Source organism: Mastigoproctus giganteus, chromosome 12 (assembly GCF_048544385.1).
Source record: "Mastigoproctus giganteus isolate SK-2022 chromosome 12, ASM4854438v1, whole genome shotgun sequence".
NCBI classification, from domain to species: Eukaryota; Metazoa; Arthropoda; class Arachnida; order Uropygi; family Thelyphonidae; genus Mastigoproctus; species Mastigoproctus giganteus.
The window spans coordinates 119642626-119663169 of NC_143586.1; the positions used below are offsets into that span (position 1 = coordinate 119642626).

At 38.5% G+C, this 20544-nt stretch overlaps 1 protein-coding gene across 5 annotated transcripts in view; it reads left to right on the plus strand.

Moving 5' to 3' along the window:
- Nucleotides 1-20544, plus strand: part of LOC150077364 (UDP-N-acetylglucosamine transporter-like) — a 392219-nt gene that overhangs the window by 98298 nt on the left and 273377 nt on the right. For all 5 annotated transcript variants that reach the window (XM_090386783.1, XM_090386784.1, XM_090386781.1 and 2 more), the window contains exon 4: nucleotides 14107-14261. In XM_090386783.1, coding sequence (XP_090242909.1) covers nucleotides 14107-14261 — 155 coding nt within the window. The remainder of the gene's footprint in view (nucleotides 1-14106; nucleotides 14262-20544) is intronic.

Genomic DNA, 20544 nt, shown 5'->3' on the forward strand with positions numbered 1-20544 from the left:
TTGTAAATTAATCAGATAATTAATCTTGTTGAACTTCATTGTTAGTTAATTGTACTTTTCATTATACATATAACGACTTGGGTTACGTAACATAAATAATTAGTAAAAAATAAATAATTAATACTTAACTTGATACGGAAGTTATATAAAGGGATTTCGTAGATAACACTCGATACTGAAACATAAATATAGCATTATAACTGTGTTGAGGAATAAGTTTAGAGTTTTTAATTTTGTACTGAAATTGAAATTAAATTGAAATCATGACTCTGACCAGAGCAGCAAAGCAAAAGGCTCAAGCTAATGGGAGTGCTGTGGCTCAGGGGAGAACTGAGGGGGGCAGTTGCCCTCTGAATCACAGCCTATTAAAATGCACTACTTGCTTGATGTTTGTGGAGCAGTCAGATACGGGACATGATACTTCCACGGGGGGATGTCTTTGTGTGAGCGCGATGCAAGGAGTGTAAGGAAATCAGGCGACAACTCAGCATTGTTATGAGCCTATATGAGAGCTCGAAGGACAGGGTGGATGCCCTCAAAGGATTAAAAGTGAAGGCCCATCAAGCTCTCAGCTGCCCACACCAATGCCAGAGCTTGCACTTGGTCATCATGCAACACAGCGGCAGCCCCCAAGGCAGAATGCGCTGGTCCCAAAGGAACTAGTAGTTGTTGGTGAGTCTATTGTCAGGGAAACGGGAAACATGCTTTGTATAAAGGATAGGTGGAACAGGACCAGGGTATGTCTGCCAGGGGCAAAGGTTGATGACATTGTAGAGCGGATATCATCTTTTAAGGTCACAAAAGGTGATATAGTTGTACACGTTGGCACTAATGATATTAAGAGTAGGAGCCCGGTGGAATTACTTAACAAGTACAGGTCACTGTTGAAAAAAAGCTGTGAATTAGGGTTGAATTTGAAAGTGTCTGCAATTCTGCTCAGACACGATAGGAGGGAGTATATGATGAGAGCCCTGTCGATCAATTCGGCCCTGGAAGGATTGTGCAAGGCTCAAGGGGTAGAATTTTTTTTAGCCTGGTCTGTACTTGTTAACAGGAGAGCCTGTTTCTACAGGGATGGGATACACTTAAATAGAAAGGGTGCAAGAATGTTTGCTGATGCTATCGAGGCAGTGTTAGGTGGGTCGGAAAACTGCTAGATTGGGGGGATACAAGGACTAATAGATTAACAGTAGCCACTGGCAGAGGTGAAAGTGATTCTTGCACTGCTTCTATTGCAATGAGCCGCAGCCTGGAAAATAAGATGCAGGATATTTCAGAGACTGCTGGGAATCATTGGGGTACAAATAAACACATAGGTTGTGTTACGGTAGCTAAGAAAAAGAACAGGTGCATGTATGCTTGCGTGTACACCAATACTAGCAGTTTACTAAATAAATTTGATGAATTTGAGATATTGCTCAAAACATCAAAGGCAGATAATGTGGGGATTTCAGAGACGTGGTGTCACACAGATATAAGGAATGCAGAACTGGAATTTGGGGAGTACAATGTCTACAGAAAGGATAGACAGGGTAGGAAGGGAGGAGTGGTTATGCTATTAGTTAAGAAATACATAAAATCCAAGGAAATGCAGCCAGTCGACATTGCTGGACAGTGCAGTGTCGAGTCAGTTTGGTGTGACATAAGCATTGGGAGATCAAAATTGAGAGTAGGAGTGTGCTATAGGCCTAATGACTCTGATGAGTATAATAAGAAACTGTACGGGGAAATAGAGTGGGCCAGTAAATCAGAGAGTCTTATAATGGGGGATTTTAATTTCCCAGATATTGACTGGAATTTGGGGGCTGGTCACTTCACACACTAGCAAGGCTTTTGTGGATTTATTGGATGATTGTTTTCTACATCAGCATGTTCTGGAGGCAACTAGAGGGAGTAATACTCTTGATTTGATTATCAGTAGTGATTCTTCATGCATTAAGAATCTGCAGGTAAAAGAACCACTAGGTGGCAGTGATCACAGTGTTTTGAAGTGGGATTTACTCAAAGAGGTAACTACCATTAGGGGTAAAGGGAAGGGTTATTGCTTTCGTAAAGGCGACTACGATGGACTGAGACAGTATTTAAATTCTGTACAGTGGGACCAACTGATGATGTTACTAACAGCAAATTCAAAATGGGAAGCATTCAAAGAACTTATCTTGGAAGCTACTAGGCTTTACATACCAACTAAGAAATCTTGTTTAAGGTTTAGGCCTAAGTGGATGTCAGATGAACTAATGAGACATATGGCAGAGAAGAAAAATGCATGGGATACATACAAATTAACACGTGACACAGAAGCCTATGATAGATACAAGTGATCTGTAATCAAGTTACAAAGGAGGTTAGGCAGGCGAAGGCAGATTACGAGAAATCCTTGGCAAGGGATGCAAAGAAAAACAGCAAAGAGTTCTTTACTTATGTCAACTCTAGAAGGAAGGGGATGAATCAGATTGGTCCACTTGATATCGATGGGTCAACTGTTGATGATCCTGCTCAGGTAGCTAACAAACTGAATGAATATTTTGCATGACATTCACACATAAGGAGTTATTCAGCGAGGGGAATGCCAGAGGTGTATTCAACTCTGGCAGTAAGCTAGAGAATCTTGTAATAACTGAGAGTAAAGTGGAGGAGAAATTGTTGAAGATAAATACAAGAAAGGCACCTGCGGTGGATGGGATCTATCCAGTTATATGAAAGGAAGCAGCAAAGGAAGTTTCGGGTTAATCAAAGGGATAATCAATGGACACTGCTCCTTGTGGACTAATATTATTATTGGAGTCCCTCAGGGTTCAGTATTGGGTCCATTATTGTTTTCTGTATTTATAAATGATATTGATGATGGTATATCAAGCTTAATGTCCAAGTTTGCAGACGATACGAAGGTTGGCAGGGTTATCAAGGACACTACTGACACTATGCTACTTCAACAGGATCTGGAAAGGTTGAGCAGATGGGCTGAGAGGTGGCAAATGAAGTTTAACATTGACAAATGTAAAGTACTATATATGGGAAACAGCAACCCCAGAGCAACGTATCAACTCTGTGGTACTACACTGACAGTGGTAGAGAATGAAAGGGACCTGGGGGTGGTTGTGCAGGCAGATATGAAGTTTTCTGAGCAGTGCAGATGGGCTGCAAGTGTAGCTCATGGTGTATTGTCGATGATATATAGGAATTTTTCTAGCAGGGATAAGGAGGTGATTATTCGCTTGTATAAGGCAAAGGTCAGGCCACACCTACAGTACTGTATACAGGTCTGGAGGCCTCATTTCAAGAAGGATGTAGAGATGCTGGAACAAGTACAGAGAAGGGCAACAAGATTAGTGAATGGAACAAAGGGGTGCTCTTACGAAGAAAGGCTGAAGTTTTGCAAATTACAGTGTCTGGAGACTAGGCACCGGCGAGGTAATCTGATAGAGGTGTATAAAGCCTTGAATGGTTTGACCATGCTCAATGCTGATGGGATTCTTCCTCTTGCTCAGAATAATCACCTGAGAATGCATAAATTCAAATTGAGAAAAGACAGATGTAGGATACACGTGAGGAAATTTGTCTTTAACCAGCGGGTGGTTGGTTGGTGGAATAGACTTCCATCCCAAAGGGGTGCTCTTACGAAGAAAGGCTGAAGTTTTGCAAATTACAGTGTCTGGAGACTAGGCACCGGCGAGGTAATCTGATAGAGGTGTATAAAGCCTTGAATGGTTTGACCATGCTCAATGCTGATGGGATTCTTCCTCTTGCTCAGAATAATCACCTGAGAATGCATAAATTCAAATTGAGAAAAGACAGATGTAGGATACACGTGAGGAAATTTGTCTTTAGCCAGCGGGTGGTTGGTTGGTGGAATAGACTTCCATCCCAAAGGGGTGCTCTTACGAAGAAAGGCTGAAGTTTTGCAAATTACAGTGTCTGGAGACTAGGCACCGGCGAGGTAATCTGATAGAGGTGTATAAAGCCTTGAATGGTTTGACCATGCTCAATGCTGATGGGATTCTTCCTCTTGCTCAGAATAATCACCTGAGAATGCATAAATTCAAATTGAGAAAAGACAGATGTAGGATACACGTGAGGAAATTTGTCTTTAGCCAGCGGGTGGTTGGTTGGTGGAATAGACTTCCATCCCTTGTCATGGAAGTTGATAGCCTAAATAAGTTTAAGGCTCAGCTGGACAGGTATTTCGAACGAACAGAGGGGTAAAGTGGAAGTGGTTATTTTTTATTTATTTATTTATTTTATTTATTATTTTTTTTTTCGCTGACGCTGCATAAGCTTGCTTTCTTGCATCAAATGCCTCTAGTAATGCTAATGCTAATATAAAAAAGGCGGCTGGGGTGGATGGGATCTATCCAGTTATATTAAAGGAGGAAGTAAGCAAACCCTTAGCCATAATTATGAGAGCTTCTTTGGACTCAGGGGAGGTACCCATAGACTGGGATTGTGAAAATGTGACCCCAATTCACAAAGGAGGATCAAAGGCTGACACAAGTAATTATAGGCCTGTGAGTTTAATTTCTGTTTCAGGAAAATTAATGGCGGCACTGGTTAAAGAAGCACTGCAGAATCATCTAGACAAGACTTCAATTGCAGCCTGGACACAGCATGGTTTTGTTAGGGGAAGAACTGGATGCAGGAAATAACTTTGATATTATATATTTGGATCTTAGAAAGGCTTTTGATACTGTTGCACATGGAAGACTGCTGCACAAATTGGAGCAGTGTGGCATTGGAGGCAAATTGCTGCTATGGATAAAGGGATGGTTGAGGGGGAGAAGACGGAGAGTGGTAATCAATGGACACTGCTTATCATGGACTAATGTTATTAGTGGAGTCCCTCAGGGTTCAGTGTTGGGTCCATTATTATTTTCTGTATTTATAAATGATATTGCTGATGGTATATCATGCTTAATGTCCATGTTTGCAGACGATACAAAGATTGGCAGGGTTTGTTACGGACACTACTGACGCTATGCTGCTGTAACAGGATCTGGAAAAGTTGAGCAGATGGGCTGAGAGGTGGCAAATGAAGTTTAACATTGATAAATGTAAAGTACTACATATGGGAAACAGCAACCCCAGAGCAACGTATCAACTCTGTGGTACTACACTGACAGTGGTAGAGAATGAAAAGGACTGGGGGTAATTTTGCAGGCAGATATGAAGTTCTCTGAGCAGTGCAGATGGGCTACAAGAGTAGCTCACAGTGTCTTGTCAATGATATACCGGAATTTTTCTAGCAGGGATAAGGAGGTGATTATTCCCTTGTATAAGGTAATGGTCAGGCCACACCTTGAGTAGTGTATACAGGTCTGGAGGCCTCATTTCTAGAAGGATGTAGAGCTGCAGGAATGAGTACGGAGAAGGGAAACAAGATTAGTGAATGGAACAAAATGTTGCTCTTATGAAGAAAGGCTTAAGTTTTGCCAATTACAGTGTCTGGAGACTAGGCACCGGCGAGGTGATCTGATAGAGGTGTATGTCCCCAAGGTTCAGTTCTTTCCCCCACTGTTTTCCTCTTGTATATTAATGACCTTCTTCCATTGACTGGAAATCCTATCCATAGTTTTGCCGATGATAGCACATTGCATTCCACTTTCTATTTTGAGAAACCTTGTTCTGCTCAATCAGCTTCAACTTCTCAAAAATCTGCTACCAATTTCTTAAATGCCGATCTTCAGGTAATTCTCCAGTGGGGCAAAGACAACTTAGTTTATTTCAACCCTTCTAAAACTCAGTCTTTTTATATATCTCGCAAAAAGGATTCTTCTACTGCTATGCTTATCTTTAGTGACACTCCGATTTCTAGGCAAAATGATATATATATCTTTTGGGGATTACACTGACTTCTAATCTTTGTTGGCACAAGCACATTACAAATATTGCTTCCTCTACATCTAAAAAACTTGGTTTTCTCATTTGCTCTCGGCGTTAGTTTTCTTCCAAACAGCTGCTCACTCTTTATAAATTGCAAATCCACCCTGCCATGGAATATTGTTCCCACATCTGGGGTGGTGCTCCCAAAACCTCTCTCAGGCTTCTTGATTCCATTCAGAAAAGGGCAGTTAGGTTAATTAATGATTCATCTCTAACTGAGTCTCTCCACTCGCAGTCTCATAGACGTACTGTTTCTGCTGCATGTCTCTTCTACAGATACTTCCATGGGCAGTGTTCTTCTGAATTGGCTTCTATAATTCCCACTTTCTCTTTCAAAACAGTCCGAACCCGTGCCACCACCAGCCAACATCCATTTACTGTCCAACTTCAAACTCACAGAACCAACTTTTCATCTTCCTCGTTTATTCATTCAACTGCCATTTTCTGGAACAAACTTCCCCCATACGTATTTCCTGAAAATTACAGTCTACAGAAGTTCAAGTCCAATGTCAAAAAATATCTTCTTTCGTCTTCTCAACCTCCAACCCCAGCATGGTACCAACTACTATAGGTTCTAATACTTCTGATGTTTGTGGTTTACACAAAAAAAAAAAAAAAAAAAACAAATTGGAGCAGTATGGAATACAATGGATAAAAGGATGGTTGATTGGGAGAAGACAGAAGGTGGTTATCAACGGACACTGCTCTTCATGGACTAATGTTTTTAGTGGAGTTCTCCAGGTTTTGGTGTTGGGGCCATTGTTTTTCTTGATATATTTCAATATTATTGATGAAGATATATCAGGGTTAATGTCTAAGTGTGCAGATGATATGAAGGTTGGCAAGTTTGTTAATGACAGTAATGATAGTGCGCTACTGAAACAGGATCTGGAAAAGTTAAGCAGATGGGTTGAGAGGTATCAACTGAAGTTTAACATTTAGGGTTGAATTTGAAAGTGTCTGCAATTCTGCCCAGACACGATAGGAGGGAGTATATGATGAGAGCCTTGTCGATCAATTCGGCCCTGGAAAGATTGTGCAAGGCTCAAGGGGTAGAATTTTTTTCAGCCTGGACTGTACTTGTTCACAGGAGAGATTGCTTCTACAGGGATGGGATACACTTAAATAGAAAGGGTGCAAGAATATTTGCTAATGCTATCGAGGCAGTGTTAGGTGGGTCGGAAAACTGCTAGCTTGGGGGGGAGACAAAGACCAATAGATTGACAGTAGCCACTGGCAGAGGTGAAAGAGATTCTTGCACTGCTTCTATTAGAATGAGCAGAAGCCTGAAAAACAAGATGCATGGTATTTCAGAGACTGCTGGGAGCCATTGCGGTACAAATAAACACATGGGTTGTGTTAGGGTAGCTAAGAATAGAAACAGGTGCAGGTATACTTGCGTGTACACCAATGCTAGGAGTTTAGTAAATAAATTTGATGAATATGAGGTATTGCTCAAAACATCAAAGGCAGATATTGTTGGGATATCAGAGACGTGGTGTGACACAGATATAAGGGATGCAGAACTGCAATTTGGGGAGTACAATGTCTACAGAAAGGATAGACAGGATAGGAAGGGGGGAGGGGTTATGCTATTAGTTAAGAAACACATAAAAACCAAGGAAGTGAAGCCAGTCGACATCGCTGGACAGTGCAGTGTTGAGTCAGTTTGGTGTGACATAAGCATTGGGAGATCAAAACTGAGAGTAGGAGTGTGCTATAGGCCTAATGACTCTGATGAGTATAATAAGGAACTGTACAGGGAAATAGAGTGGGCCAGTAAATCAGAGAGTCTTATAATGGGAGATTTTAATTTCCCAGATATTGACTGGAATTTGGGGGCTGGTTACTCACACACTAGCAGGGCTTTTGTGGATTTATTGGATGATTGTTTTCTACATCAGCATGTTCAGGAGGCAACTAGAGGGAGTAATACTCTTGATTTGATTATCAGCAGTGATTCTTCATGCATTAAGAATCTGCAGATAAATGAACCACTAGGTGGCAGTGATCACAGTGTGCTGAAGTGGGATTTACTGAAAGAGGTAACTACCATTAGGGGTAAAGGGAAGGGTTATTGCTTCCGTAAAGGCAACTACGATGGACTGAGACAGTATTTAAATTCTATACAGTGGGACCAACTGATGATGTTACCAACAGCAAATTCAAAATGGGAAGCATTCAAAGAACGTATCTTGGAAGCTACTAGGCTTTACATACCAACTAAGAAATATTGTTCAAGGTTTAGGCCAAAATGGATGTCAGATGAACTAATGAGGCATATGGCAGAGAAGAAAAATGCATGGAATACTTACAAATTAACACATGACACAGAAGCCTATGATAGATACAAGTTGATATGCAACCAAGTTACAAAGGAGGTTAGGCAGGCGAAGGCAGATTACGAGAAATCCTTGGCAAGGGATGCAAAGAAAAACAGCAAAGAGTTCTTTACTTATGTAAACTCTAGAAGGAAGGGGATCAATCAGATTGGTCCACTTGATATTGATGGGTCAAGTGTTGATGATCCTGCTCAGGTAGCTAACAAACTAAATGAATATTTTGCATCGACATTCACACATGAGGAGTTATTCAGCGAGGGGAATGCCAGAGGTGTATTCAACTCTAGCAGTAAGCTACAGAATCTTGAAATAACTGGGAGTAAAGTGGAGGAGAAACTGTTGAAGATAAACACAAGAAAGGCACCCGGGGTGGATGGGATCTATCCAGTTATATTAAAGGAGGCAGCAAAGGAAGTAAGCAAACCCTTAGCCATAATTATGAGAGCTTCCTTGGACTCAGGGGAGGTACCCATAGACTGGAAATGTGCAAATGTGACCCCAATTCACAAAGGAGGATCAAAGGCTGACACAAGTAACTATAGACCTGTGAGCTTAACTTCTGTTCCAGGAAAATTAATGGAGGCACTGGTTAAAGAAGCACTGCAGGATCATTTAGACAAGACTTCAGTTATAGCTCAGACACAGCATGGTTTTGTTAAGGGGAAGTCTTGCCTGACCAACTTGATTGGATACTATGATGCAGTCACAAAAAAACTGAATGCAGGGAATAACTTTGATATTATATACTTGGATCTTAGAAAGGCTTTTGATACTGTTGCACATGGAAGACTGCTACACAAATTGGAGCAGTGTGACATTGGAGGCAAATTGCTGCTATGGATAAAGGGGTGGTTGAGTGGGAGAAGACAGAGAGTGGTAATCAATGGACACTGCTCATCGTGGACTAATGTTATTAGTGGAGTCCCTCAGGGCTCAGTGTTGGGTCCATTATTGTTTTCTGTATTTATAAATGATATTGATGATGGTATATCAAGCTTAATGTCCAAGTTTGCAGATGATACAAAGGTTGGCAGGGTTGTCAAGGACACTACTGACACTACACTGCTGCAACAGGATCTGGAAAGGTTGAGCAGATGGGCTGAGTGGTGGCAAATGAAGTTTAACATTGACAAATGTAAAGTACTACACATGGAAAACAGCAACCCCAGAGCAACGTATCAACTCTGTGGTACTACACTGACAGTGGTAGAGAATGAAAGGGACTTGGGGGTGATTGTGCAGGCAGATATGAAGTTCTCTGAGCAGTGCAGACAGGCTGCAAGAGTAGCTCATGGAGTATTGTCAATGATATACAGGAATTTTTCCAGCAGGGATAAGGAGGTGATTATTCCATTGTACAAGGCAATGGTCAGGCCACACCTAGAGTACTGTATACAGGCCTGGAGGCCTCATTTCAAGAAGGATGTAGAGCTGCTAGAACGAGTACAGAAAAGGCCAACAAGATTAGTGAATGGAACAAAGGGGTGCTCTTACGAAGAAAGGCTTAAGTTTTGCAAATTACAGTGTCTGGAGACTAGGCACCAGCGAGGTGATCTGATTGAGGTGTATAAGGTCTTGAATGGTTTGAGCATACTCAATGCTGATGGGATTCTTCCTCTTGCTCAGATAATCACCTGAGAGGACATAAATTCAAATCGAGCAAAGACAGTTGTAGGATAGATGTGCGGAAGCTTGCCGTTAGCCAGCGGGTGGTTGATTGCTGGAACAAACTTCCATCTGTCGTTGTAGAAGTTAATGGCTTAAATAGATTCAAGGCAGAACTAGACAGACATTTGGAGCAAGTGGATGGGTGAAATGAGAAGGGTTTCTTTTTTTTTTTTTTTTTGGCTGTTGCTGTATAAGCTTGCTTTCTTGCATCATATGCCTTTACTAATGCTAATTACAGTTGAAGTTGTGTGCATATCAGATAGCAACTGCAGAATTTTTTCAGGAGTATGATGGATATCACTTACAGCATTTCTTTTTAATGAAAGTAAGAATTTACATTAATAAATAATGTAAGCCCAATAAATACGTTATAATTTTGCTTAAAATTGGCATCACTACACTATTTCTGCAGTCATACTATTGCTGGAGCTAAATGAGTAAAAATGCCAATGATAGACAATCTTCTGGTGGCATGACAAACGGAGATTGATGGCACATTGTTTAATGAAATATTACACTGTCAAATGAGTGCACCCTTATCCTGTAGCTCCAAATTAGAAATAAACACTCACCTTCTCTCTCTCTCTCTCTCTCTCTCTCTCTCTCTCTCTCCAATACCTCAGTGAATTTTCCTAACCAAAGTGTATGTTGTACATAACCATTTAATTTGAGGGCTTAGTGTCAGATAACGGTAACTACAAAATTGCATTTTTGTTTTGAGATAACTTTAGTTTAACTTCATACAAAGAACAATGCATATCATGTCATAGACATGTATTTCTCTAGTAGTTTACAAGTTAGCTTGGGCTTTAAGTACATTTCCGGTAAACCAAGAAAATGTCAAATGACTTTTTCTTCTTTAATTACAAAAATGTTTACTACAAAATGATTTTGTAGTTAACGTTGTCTGACACAAAATCCTCAAATATAGCAAATAATTAAACTGCTATGCTGTGCATACATTGGTAATGTTCCATCAAGCAATCAGATGCTGTTTCCATTCAGTTCCTCAATGGAAGCAGCTTAATGAAACTTAATCCGGTTAGGTTAATAAAATTTTTGTTTCTTATTCTTAGCTAAAAGAGGAAAATGCCTGTTTGTAAAGCAGTCAAGTACTGCTTATCAGGTTATTGTACCTGCAGTTGCACTATTGATGGAGTTCGAAAATGATGCACTGTACTTATTTCAAAAGTACGTTCTTCAACAAACCTCTCTCTCTCTCTATGTACAAGATGTTCTTGAAATTACCTTCAATATTTATTGAGGAAATGAGTCATTAAAATACAAGAAGAAAGGTCTACACTCAATTTGAAGTAAGAGCAGTGGGTTATGAATTTGAGCTTTGAACAGATTAGTGATGTGATTTCTGCTTCTAGCATTGTGTGTATAATAGTAAATTTGTGAAAAGCAATCATTATGAAAAAGCTTACTTTAATTATAAACATTTTATTTATATAAAGACGTTTTTATTTTAGTTATTACTAAGTATCCGAATAATGTTGTTTGTACTGTACATGGTTACCAATAAATACAGAACAATAGCATTAGCATAAAATTAATGTTCATTGATTTAAATTTAGCTGTGAAATGAAGAGCACTCAGAAACTCAGTAACATTGTACAGCAGGAGTAAATGAATTTTATCAGTACTGCAATCAAGCTGAAATCAAAATAAATATCACAAAATATGTTCGAAATGACTTCCATGTGATAGGAGACAGGCTTCAAAACTATGTGAGAAGGAACCCATACTTGCAAGTGCTACTTGTAAGTATGGGATTCCTTCTGTTGTTTTTACTGGCACTGGCAGCTTTATGGATACAATTCAACCAGTCATCCCAGTTGTTAACCTCTGTGGTGTAAACAATTTGTTTCATTGACCTCACCTCACATATAAAAACCTAATGGGTTAAGGTCAGGAGAGTTTGGCAGCGAAGAAATGAATCACTGTTACCAAATCAGTGATTTCAGTAACGATCATTTAAGAGTGTTCTTATTTTTGCCCAAAATGTGGAGGCACTTCGTCATGGTGAAACCACATTTTAGCATGTCCTCTTAGAGGAACATCTTCCAGAATTGTTGGTAATCCTCTGCAAAAACCGTAAGTAATGATCAGTGTTTAGGTGGGCAGGGAACTTGTGTCAAATAAAGTTATCTCCTACAATGCTAGTCCACATATTAACTCTAAACCCCACTTGGAAATGGATTGCCTAATGGTGTGAAGATTTTCTACTGACCATGTATGAAGATTGTGAACGTTGCCTCATCGGTCCACAGGATATTGACAAGAAAGTCAATATGATTAAATGTTGATATGATTGATATGATATGATTAAATATCCATAAAAAAATTACTCACATTCAAGTGAATCTCTCCTCCTTGCAATGCCTGAACTCTCTGCATATGGTATGCATACAGGCCATATTCATGCAATGTGTGCCAAACAAAGGTTTTGGAATGACCATTCTTGCAGCCTGGATGTCATGATATCCAGCACCTCTTCCTCTGCTTGTGTATTTTAATTTTATTATTATTATTATTATTATTATTATTATTATTATTATTAGCTACATGGTGCAAGGAAGCCTGAAGCTTATGCTGCACCAGCCAAAAAAAAAAAAAAAAAAAAAAAAAATTCCTGACAGAGAGAGAGAGTCAAAAGTAGAAGGAAATCACCAAGAAATAGAAGAATGGTCATATCCAGCTCAGGACCCTGGGTTTCCCTCAAATTATTGTGGATGTTGACAAACAAACACCAATTAGTGTGTCATCTTGTTGGATAACAATGTTAGCATTCAGTAGTTGCAGCACTAGCATTTCCTTCATGTGCACCATACACAAAGTGAATTGTCTGCGTATTTTGCCAACGTTACTCTTTTACTCTCCATACATGTAATGAAGTATCTTACTATACCACAGCAACAATCCATTCATTGCAGCCTTACATTTTCATCATGCATTTTATAAAAAATATAGTATGATAATTTACATAACCTTTTGTGCAACAGTCTGATTTGCATACCACACTTCATGGTGTTCACAAAATGCTAGAAGTGGAAATGACATCACTAATCCATTTAACACTGACTCAAAACCTGTTGTTCCTACTTCAAACTGATTGTAGACTTCTTTTATTTTAATGAATCACTTCCTCATTAAATATCAATGTCGGTTTCAAGGGCACTCTGTATATTAGATATTATTAGTCAGTTCTATTTTCAAGTTTCTTTCAAAATTTCTCACACTGTTAGGTACATACAATTTCAATACTTTATCCCTTTAGAATTTGCTGATCAAGGGTCCCATTTAACCCTGAAAGCTTCATGTCATTTATTATTAAAACTTTTATGGATTATACAGAATTCATCTATCCTTAATATTTCTGCTTATGAATGTGTGTATATATTTAAAAAAAAATTACCACTTACACAGCAGCTCACAGATGTTTTTTTAATAGTTACTCTACAAAAACCACAACATTTCACTTCAAAAATTACTCCAGACAATCTGCCTGTGTAGTTAGGAATGTAGAGAGTTTTTTAGACCTTCACCTTGAATCAACATTTTTTTGCCTTAAAGTTTAGTGTTGTCACTGTTGAGTGAAATAATAACAGCTATTGTTTTTCTGTTATAATTCTTCAAGTATAATGACACTTGGGTTTGTGCAAAAAAAAAAAAAAATTATAACTCTTTGAAACTAATGGTGTTTTTGAACTTATCAGATAGTATTCACATCATTTCAAAATTTTGAACTTATATGAATTATGAAATATGTTAATTAGTTAGTTATTTTGGTTTTTAGGAGCATTAGCAGCTAAGGCCATATTACTCCGGGAATATGCGGTGGTCATTCCCTGACCTTTCTGCATCCTCCGTATTTGGTTGTGATGGGGCTCGAACCAGGGTCTGATCAAGAAGCGTGTGCTATGCACTGCTGCTCCTTCTCACCTGGCTACGGAGGCTACAATGAAACATGTATTGTAACATTTCACACTCGGGGGAATGTAACAATTTCAATTTGTTGCTCAAAGTAACTAGTTATTTTTTAAGTTCTCATATTCAGTTTAAACATTTTTTAAAACCACCTCTAACAAACTATCCTTAATGAGTCTATTAAATTTATGTCATAGTTCTAAGTTCAGCAAAATCTACATTTTGAATTTAAATATTTTACATAATTGGCAAACTGTAATGATATATGATTATATTTTTGGCATAGATTGGTCTTTAATAACCACGACTAGTCTTCTTTATGAGGAGGTATGGCAGAAACCAAGAGAAACCATCAAATTGGTGATTCCTGCTGGTCTTTATACTGTACAAAACAATCTTTTATTTTTGGCTTTATCAAATCTTGATGCTGCAACCTATCAGGTAAAGTGAATTATTAGGTATTAGTAGGTTGTGATTATTTTTGTTCTATAAATTTGAAAATGACTATATGCTGTTTGCTTATTTGTTTAATTAGCAGATCGGTACCTTATAGGCCCTAGTGCCTAGTTATATTGTGATGAGACTTCTGCAGATAGACTTTTGAAAAAACAAGGAGTAATGATAGTAAATACAAATGATATGGTTATAAGATTTTTTTTACATTTCACTAAAGTAACATTTGGGAGTCCAGGAAAAGGCAGTATCGTACAATTTTTAGTGATAGAATATGGTCATATAGGAAGTGCAGAGTTCGCTTAATCCAGTGGTGCTCGTGGCACTTCTAATTATAGCAAACACAATGGTGGATCACCTGATAGGTGACTAACTAGAGGAAAGGGTTTTTGCTTCCGTAAAGGTAAGTACAGTGGTCTCAGAAAGTTTTTAAATTCTGTACAGTGGGATCAACTGACGATGTTACCAACAGTAAATTCTAAGTGGGACGCATTCAAGGAATTAATCGTGAATGCTACTAAAAGTTTCATACCTATTAAGAAATATTGTTCAAGGTTTAAGCCTAAATGGTTATCTAATGAACTAATGAGACTTGTAACAGAGAAGAAAAATGCATGGGATGCATATAAATTGGCGCCTCCGTAGCCAGGTGGGAAGGAGCAGCAGTGCGTAGCATACGCTTCTTGATTAAACCGGGGTTCGAGCCCGTCACCACCAAATACAGAGGATGTGGAAATGTCAGAGAATGACCACCGCATATCCCAGAGCAATATGGCCTTAGTTGCTAATGCTCCTAAAAACCAAATAACCAACCAAACAACCAGCATATAAATTATCAAGCGACTCAGAAGCCTATGGCAGATTAACTAGTCTGTAATCAGGTCACAAAGGAGGTAAGGCAGGCGAAGGCAGATTACGAGAAAACCTTGGCAAAAGATGCTAAGAAAAACAGCAAGGATTTATTTACTTATATAAACTCTAATGAATGAATCTGATTGGTCCACTTGACATCAATGGTTCGACTGTTGATGATCCTGCACAGAGAGCAAACAAACTGAATCAGTATTTTGCATCTACATTCACACATGAGGAATTATTAAGGTTTGAAAATGGCAGAAGGTTATCAAATTCTAGCAGGGTGATTTTGTAATAACTGAGAGCAAAGTGGAGGAGAAATTGTTGAAGTTAAACATAAGAAAAGCACCCGGGGCGGATGAGATCTATCCAGTTATATTAAAGGAGGCAGCAAAGCAACTAAGCAAACCCTTAGCCATAATTATGAGAGCATCCTTGGACTCAGGGGAGGTTCCCACGGACTGGTGATGTGCAAATGTATCCCCAATTCACAAAGGGGGATCGAAGGGTGACACGAGTAATTACAGACCAGTTAGTTTAACTTCTGTTCTGGGTAAAATAATGGAGTCACTGGTTAAAGATGCATTGCAGGATCATCTAGACAAGACTGCAGCAATAATTCAGACACAGCATGGGTTTGTTAAGGGAAAGTCTTGTCTGACAAATTTGATAAGATATTATGATGTGGTTACAAAGGAACTGGATGCAAAAAATAATTTTGATATCATATATTTGGATTTCAGGAAAGCTTTTGACACTGTTGCGCATGGAAGACTATTGTACAGATTGGAGCAGAATGGTATTAAGGGTAAGTTGCTACAATGGATAAAAGGATGGTTGAGTGGGAGAAGACAGAGGGTGGCAATCAATGGGTGCTGCTCTTCGTGGACTAATGTTATTAGTGGAGTCCCACAGGGTTCGGTGTTGGGTCCACTGTTGTTTTGTATATTTATAAATGATATTGATGAAGATATATCAGGCTTAATGTCGAAGTTTGCAGATGATACAAAGGTTAGCAGGGTTGTTAATGACAGTAATGGCAGTGTGCTACTGCAACAGGATCTAGATAATTTGGGCAGATGGGCTAAGAAGTGGCAACTGAAGTTTAACCTTGACAAATGCAAAGTACTGCATATGGGTAGAAGTAACCCCAGAGAAATGTACCAACTGTGGTACTACACTTAAGGTGGTAGAAAATGTAAAAGACCTGGGAGTAATTGTGCAGTCAGATATAAAGTTTTCTGAGCAATGCAGACAGGCTGCCAGGGCAGGTCATGGGGTTTTGTCAATGATATATAGGAATTTTGCTAGCAGGAAGAAGGAGGTGATTGTCCCTCTGTATAAGGCAATGGTCAGGCCACGCCTTGAGTACTGCGTACAGGTCTGGAGGCCTCATTTTAGGAAGGATGTAGATTTACTTGAGTGTGTACAGAGAAGGGCAACAAGATTGGTGAGGGGAATGAAGGGATCCTCTTACCAAGAGAGGCTTAAGTTCTGCAAATTGCAGTGGCTGGAGACTAGGCACCTGCGCGGTGATCTGATTGAGGTGTATAAGGCCTTGAATGGGTTGAGCACGCTGAATTCTGATGGGATCCTTCCACTTGTTCAGATTATGAACCTAAGGGTGCATAAATTCAAATTAAGAAAGGACAGATGTAGAATAGTTGTGCGGAAATTTGCCTTTAGCCAGTGGGTGGTTAATTGTTGGAACAAACTTCCATCTGTCGTTGTGGAAGTTGATAGGTTGAATAAATTTAAGGAGGAACTGAACAGGCATTTGGAGGGAATGGTGTGATTTTTTTTTGGCTAATGCTGCATAAGCTCATACACTTGCTTTCTTGCATCACATGCCACTACTACTACTATTACAAGATGCAGGGAATTAATGGGAGTCATGGAAGCCTTTGATAGATATAAACTGATGAGTATAATAAGAAACTGTAGAGGGAAATAGAGTGGGCCAGTAAATCAGAGAGTCTTATAATGGGGGATTTTAATTTCCCAGATATTGACTGGACACAACACACACTAGCAAGGCTTTTGTGGATTTATTGGATGATTGTTTTCTACATCAGCATGTTTGGGAGGCAACTAGATTGAGTAATACTTTTGATTTGATTATCAGTAGTGATTCTTTATGCATTAAGAATCTGCAGATAGAGGAACAGGTGGTAGTGATCACAGTGTGCTGAAGTTGGATTTACTCAAAGAGGTAACTACCATCAGGGGTAAAGGGAAGGGTTATTGCTTTCGTAAAGGCGACTACGATGGTCTGAGACAGTATTTAAATTCTATACAGTGGGACCAACTGATGATGTTTCCAACTGCAAATTCAAAATGGGAAGCATTCAAAGAACTTATCTTGGAAGCTACTAGGCTTTACATACCAACTAAGAAATATTGTTCAAGATTTAGGCCTAAATGGATGCCAGATGAACTAATGAGACATATGGCAGAGTAGAAAAATGCTTGGGATACATTATCAAATCTATTAAATACCACAGATTGTCGACTTTATACTTCGCTTCTCCCTCTCCGCTCAAAATTCAAAATTTGATTGCTCCATTTAGAACTATACTTCATGCATACGTGTATACCGACTTAATTGATCACTCAAGTTATACATTAACATACAATACTATGGCTGAATGATTAACATGGTTAAAACAAGACTATTCTAGAATTGCACTGAAATATGCAGCCCAAAAATATCATATCCAGTTTTTAAAACAGTCTTTCTGAAAATTTAATACCGAAATTTGCTAAATTTCGACTAGGTTTGAAAATCCAAGGAATACAAAAATTAGTTCTTACCACGTCAAGCAACGTAGTTAAACTAGCTTTAAAATCTCGATTTAACCTAAAAAAGATATATTTTAAACAGATTCAACGATATCGCAATATTTTTAGAAAACACCTAAACAGTATTGATTGGAATACTCTAAAGCAAGCCATTCAATTAAAAATTGATGCTCAATCCACCATATTAGAGAATAGACAACCTAAAATTACAAGCCCTTAGGGGTTTTCCACACAACAGAGGTCATCATTCGTCTCACAATTATTTTGAAAATCAGAGTGCATGCCGAAATACCAAAAAACGCAGATGAAAATTCCCACACCTTTCTCGATAGAAATCTACCACATATTAATGACTTCCTGGTCTAAACGACCCCAATCCATCAGATAATGTAAAGAACTTATCATCTGTTACACTAACGTCTCAGCAAATAGCCCTATTAAATAAAGGTTTAAATTATAATTTACTGCCGAGATTCCCCCCCCCCAAGAAACAAACTATTATTGATCTTGAGTTCACTCTTAGAGATTTGCCTCAAAAAAACCTATTAATCCAACAGACAAATCGAATCATAAACCAAACTATCCCCTCAACATAGAGAAGAAGCAAAAGCTTTACACACACTTAGACAAAACCGAGATATCATTATTCAAAAGGCCGACAAAGGCGATACAGTAGTTATTCTCAATAAAGGAGACTATATAAATAAATTATACACCATCATTTCAGACACAATGACATACGAAGAGGTTGCACCATCAGAGTTCAACAGCTTAGTTAACAAATATAACAAAATGCTCACCACCTATAGGAAAGATGACCACATCACTATGGCCCAACTTAAACAAATTAAAGCCTGCACATACAATATCCCAACCTTATTCGGCCAAGTAAAATTACTCAAAACAGGATACCCAATTCGTCCAATCGTGTCATATAAGAATTCAGCTTTTGCTTCCTTAACCATGTTCATCTATCCAATTCTAAAACCACTCCGAGAACTCCTAACATATAACATAAAAAACTACGATGCTTTATTCATGAACCTCAAAGATCTCCATATGAAGGAGGATATGAAGTTATATTCACTGGATGTGACTTCACTATACACTAATGTAAATGTACCTTATGCCTTAGACATAGTCTGGGCCTACTTAAATGATGATAACATAAAAATTACTAACACCAGACTCCCCAAAGACAGAATATTCGAACTAACAAAACTATTAGTAAATGCTAATTGCATTCTCTTTCAAGAAAAAATATACAGACAGATTTTCGGCCTCCCAGTGGGCCTAAACATCAGTGGACTCATTGCCGAACTATACTTAGACAAATTAGAAAAGATCCATCTTGATCCATTTATACCACAGATCACATATTATGGAAGATATCTGGATGACATCCTAATTATCACAGATCATTTGACCATAAACAATATTCTTTAGGTTTTTAATAATATCCATCAGAGATTAAAATTTGAATTAGAAATTAAAGCAGAAACCCACTCCATAAATTTCCTTAATTTTACCATACACAGATTAGGACAAAAACTAAATTTCAGCATATATAGATAACCCACTAATAAGGGGATGCTTTTGCATTTCCACAGTTATCATCCCCAACCATACAAAAAATTGTTCATGCTGAACCAATTTCTTAACGCCTTTAAATATTCTTCCACCCAGATTTCTCTAACCACTGAAATAAATGAATTAACTAGAAGATTCTCAAATAGGGGTTACCCGCTAACCTATATAAACAAAGTTAAAACAATAGCTCGTGATAAAATAAATAACAACAACCTCGCAACAAACATTGCACAAAAATCTGACAAAACCAAAATACATTTCATCACCATTCCATATGTCGAATACTGGCACAATAAACTTAACCAAATATGCAAGGGAACTGACATGAAAATCATAGCAAAACCCTTGATCAAATTATACACATTCTTCAGAAATCGACCTTCAAACTCCACATTCCAATCACAGAATGACCTTGTATACAGCATCCCATGCAAAAATTGCGATGCTGTTTATGTAGGATCTACCATGGGAGTGGCACAGCTTCGAGCAAAACAACACGAAGCTTCTGTGTGGGTGGGTCGTTCAAATGCATCGGAACTTTCGTTCCACGCAATAAATGAATGACATTCATTCAGCTTTAATGAAATAAAAATTATAAATATTCAACACAACTACCACAAACTACTTATTGCAGAAACCTTAGAGATGAAACTACATGAAACTTCAATCAATATCCGTAGGCCATTCCTATTGTCCGATGATTGGTCACTTATATGCATGCTTGAAGAACAAACACTACAACATAAGACAAAAGTTTCGGATTAATCGTGAGTTGCTCTATTCCTGGGAACATGACGCCCCAAAAGTTCTAGTCCAACTTAAGGAATGTAGAGAATAACCCCCCCCCCCCATATCCAATTTTATTAGACCCCTAAATTTAACTCTTAAAGTCCAGCTACAAGGCCAAAAGAAATAATCGGTCCATATTTATTAAACAGTTTAGACCTTCAAAAATCTAATTTTATGCCAATCCACATAATGGTTTCCTTGCTGCCAGAAGTATGGTGTTTGAAGACAGAAGTCT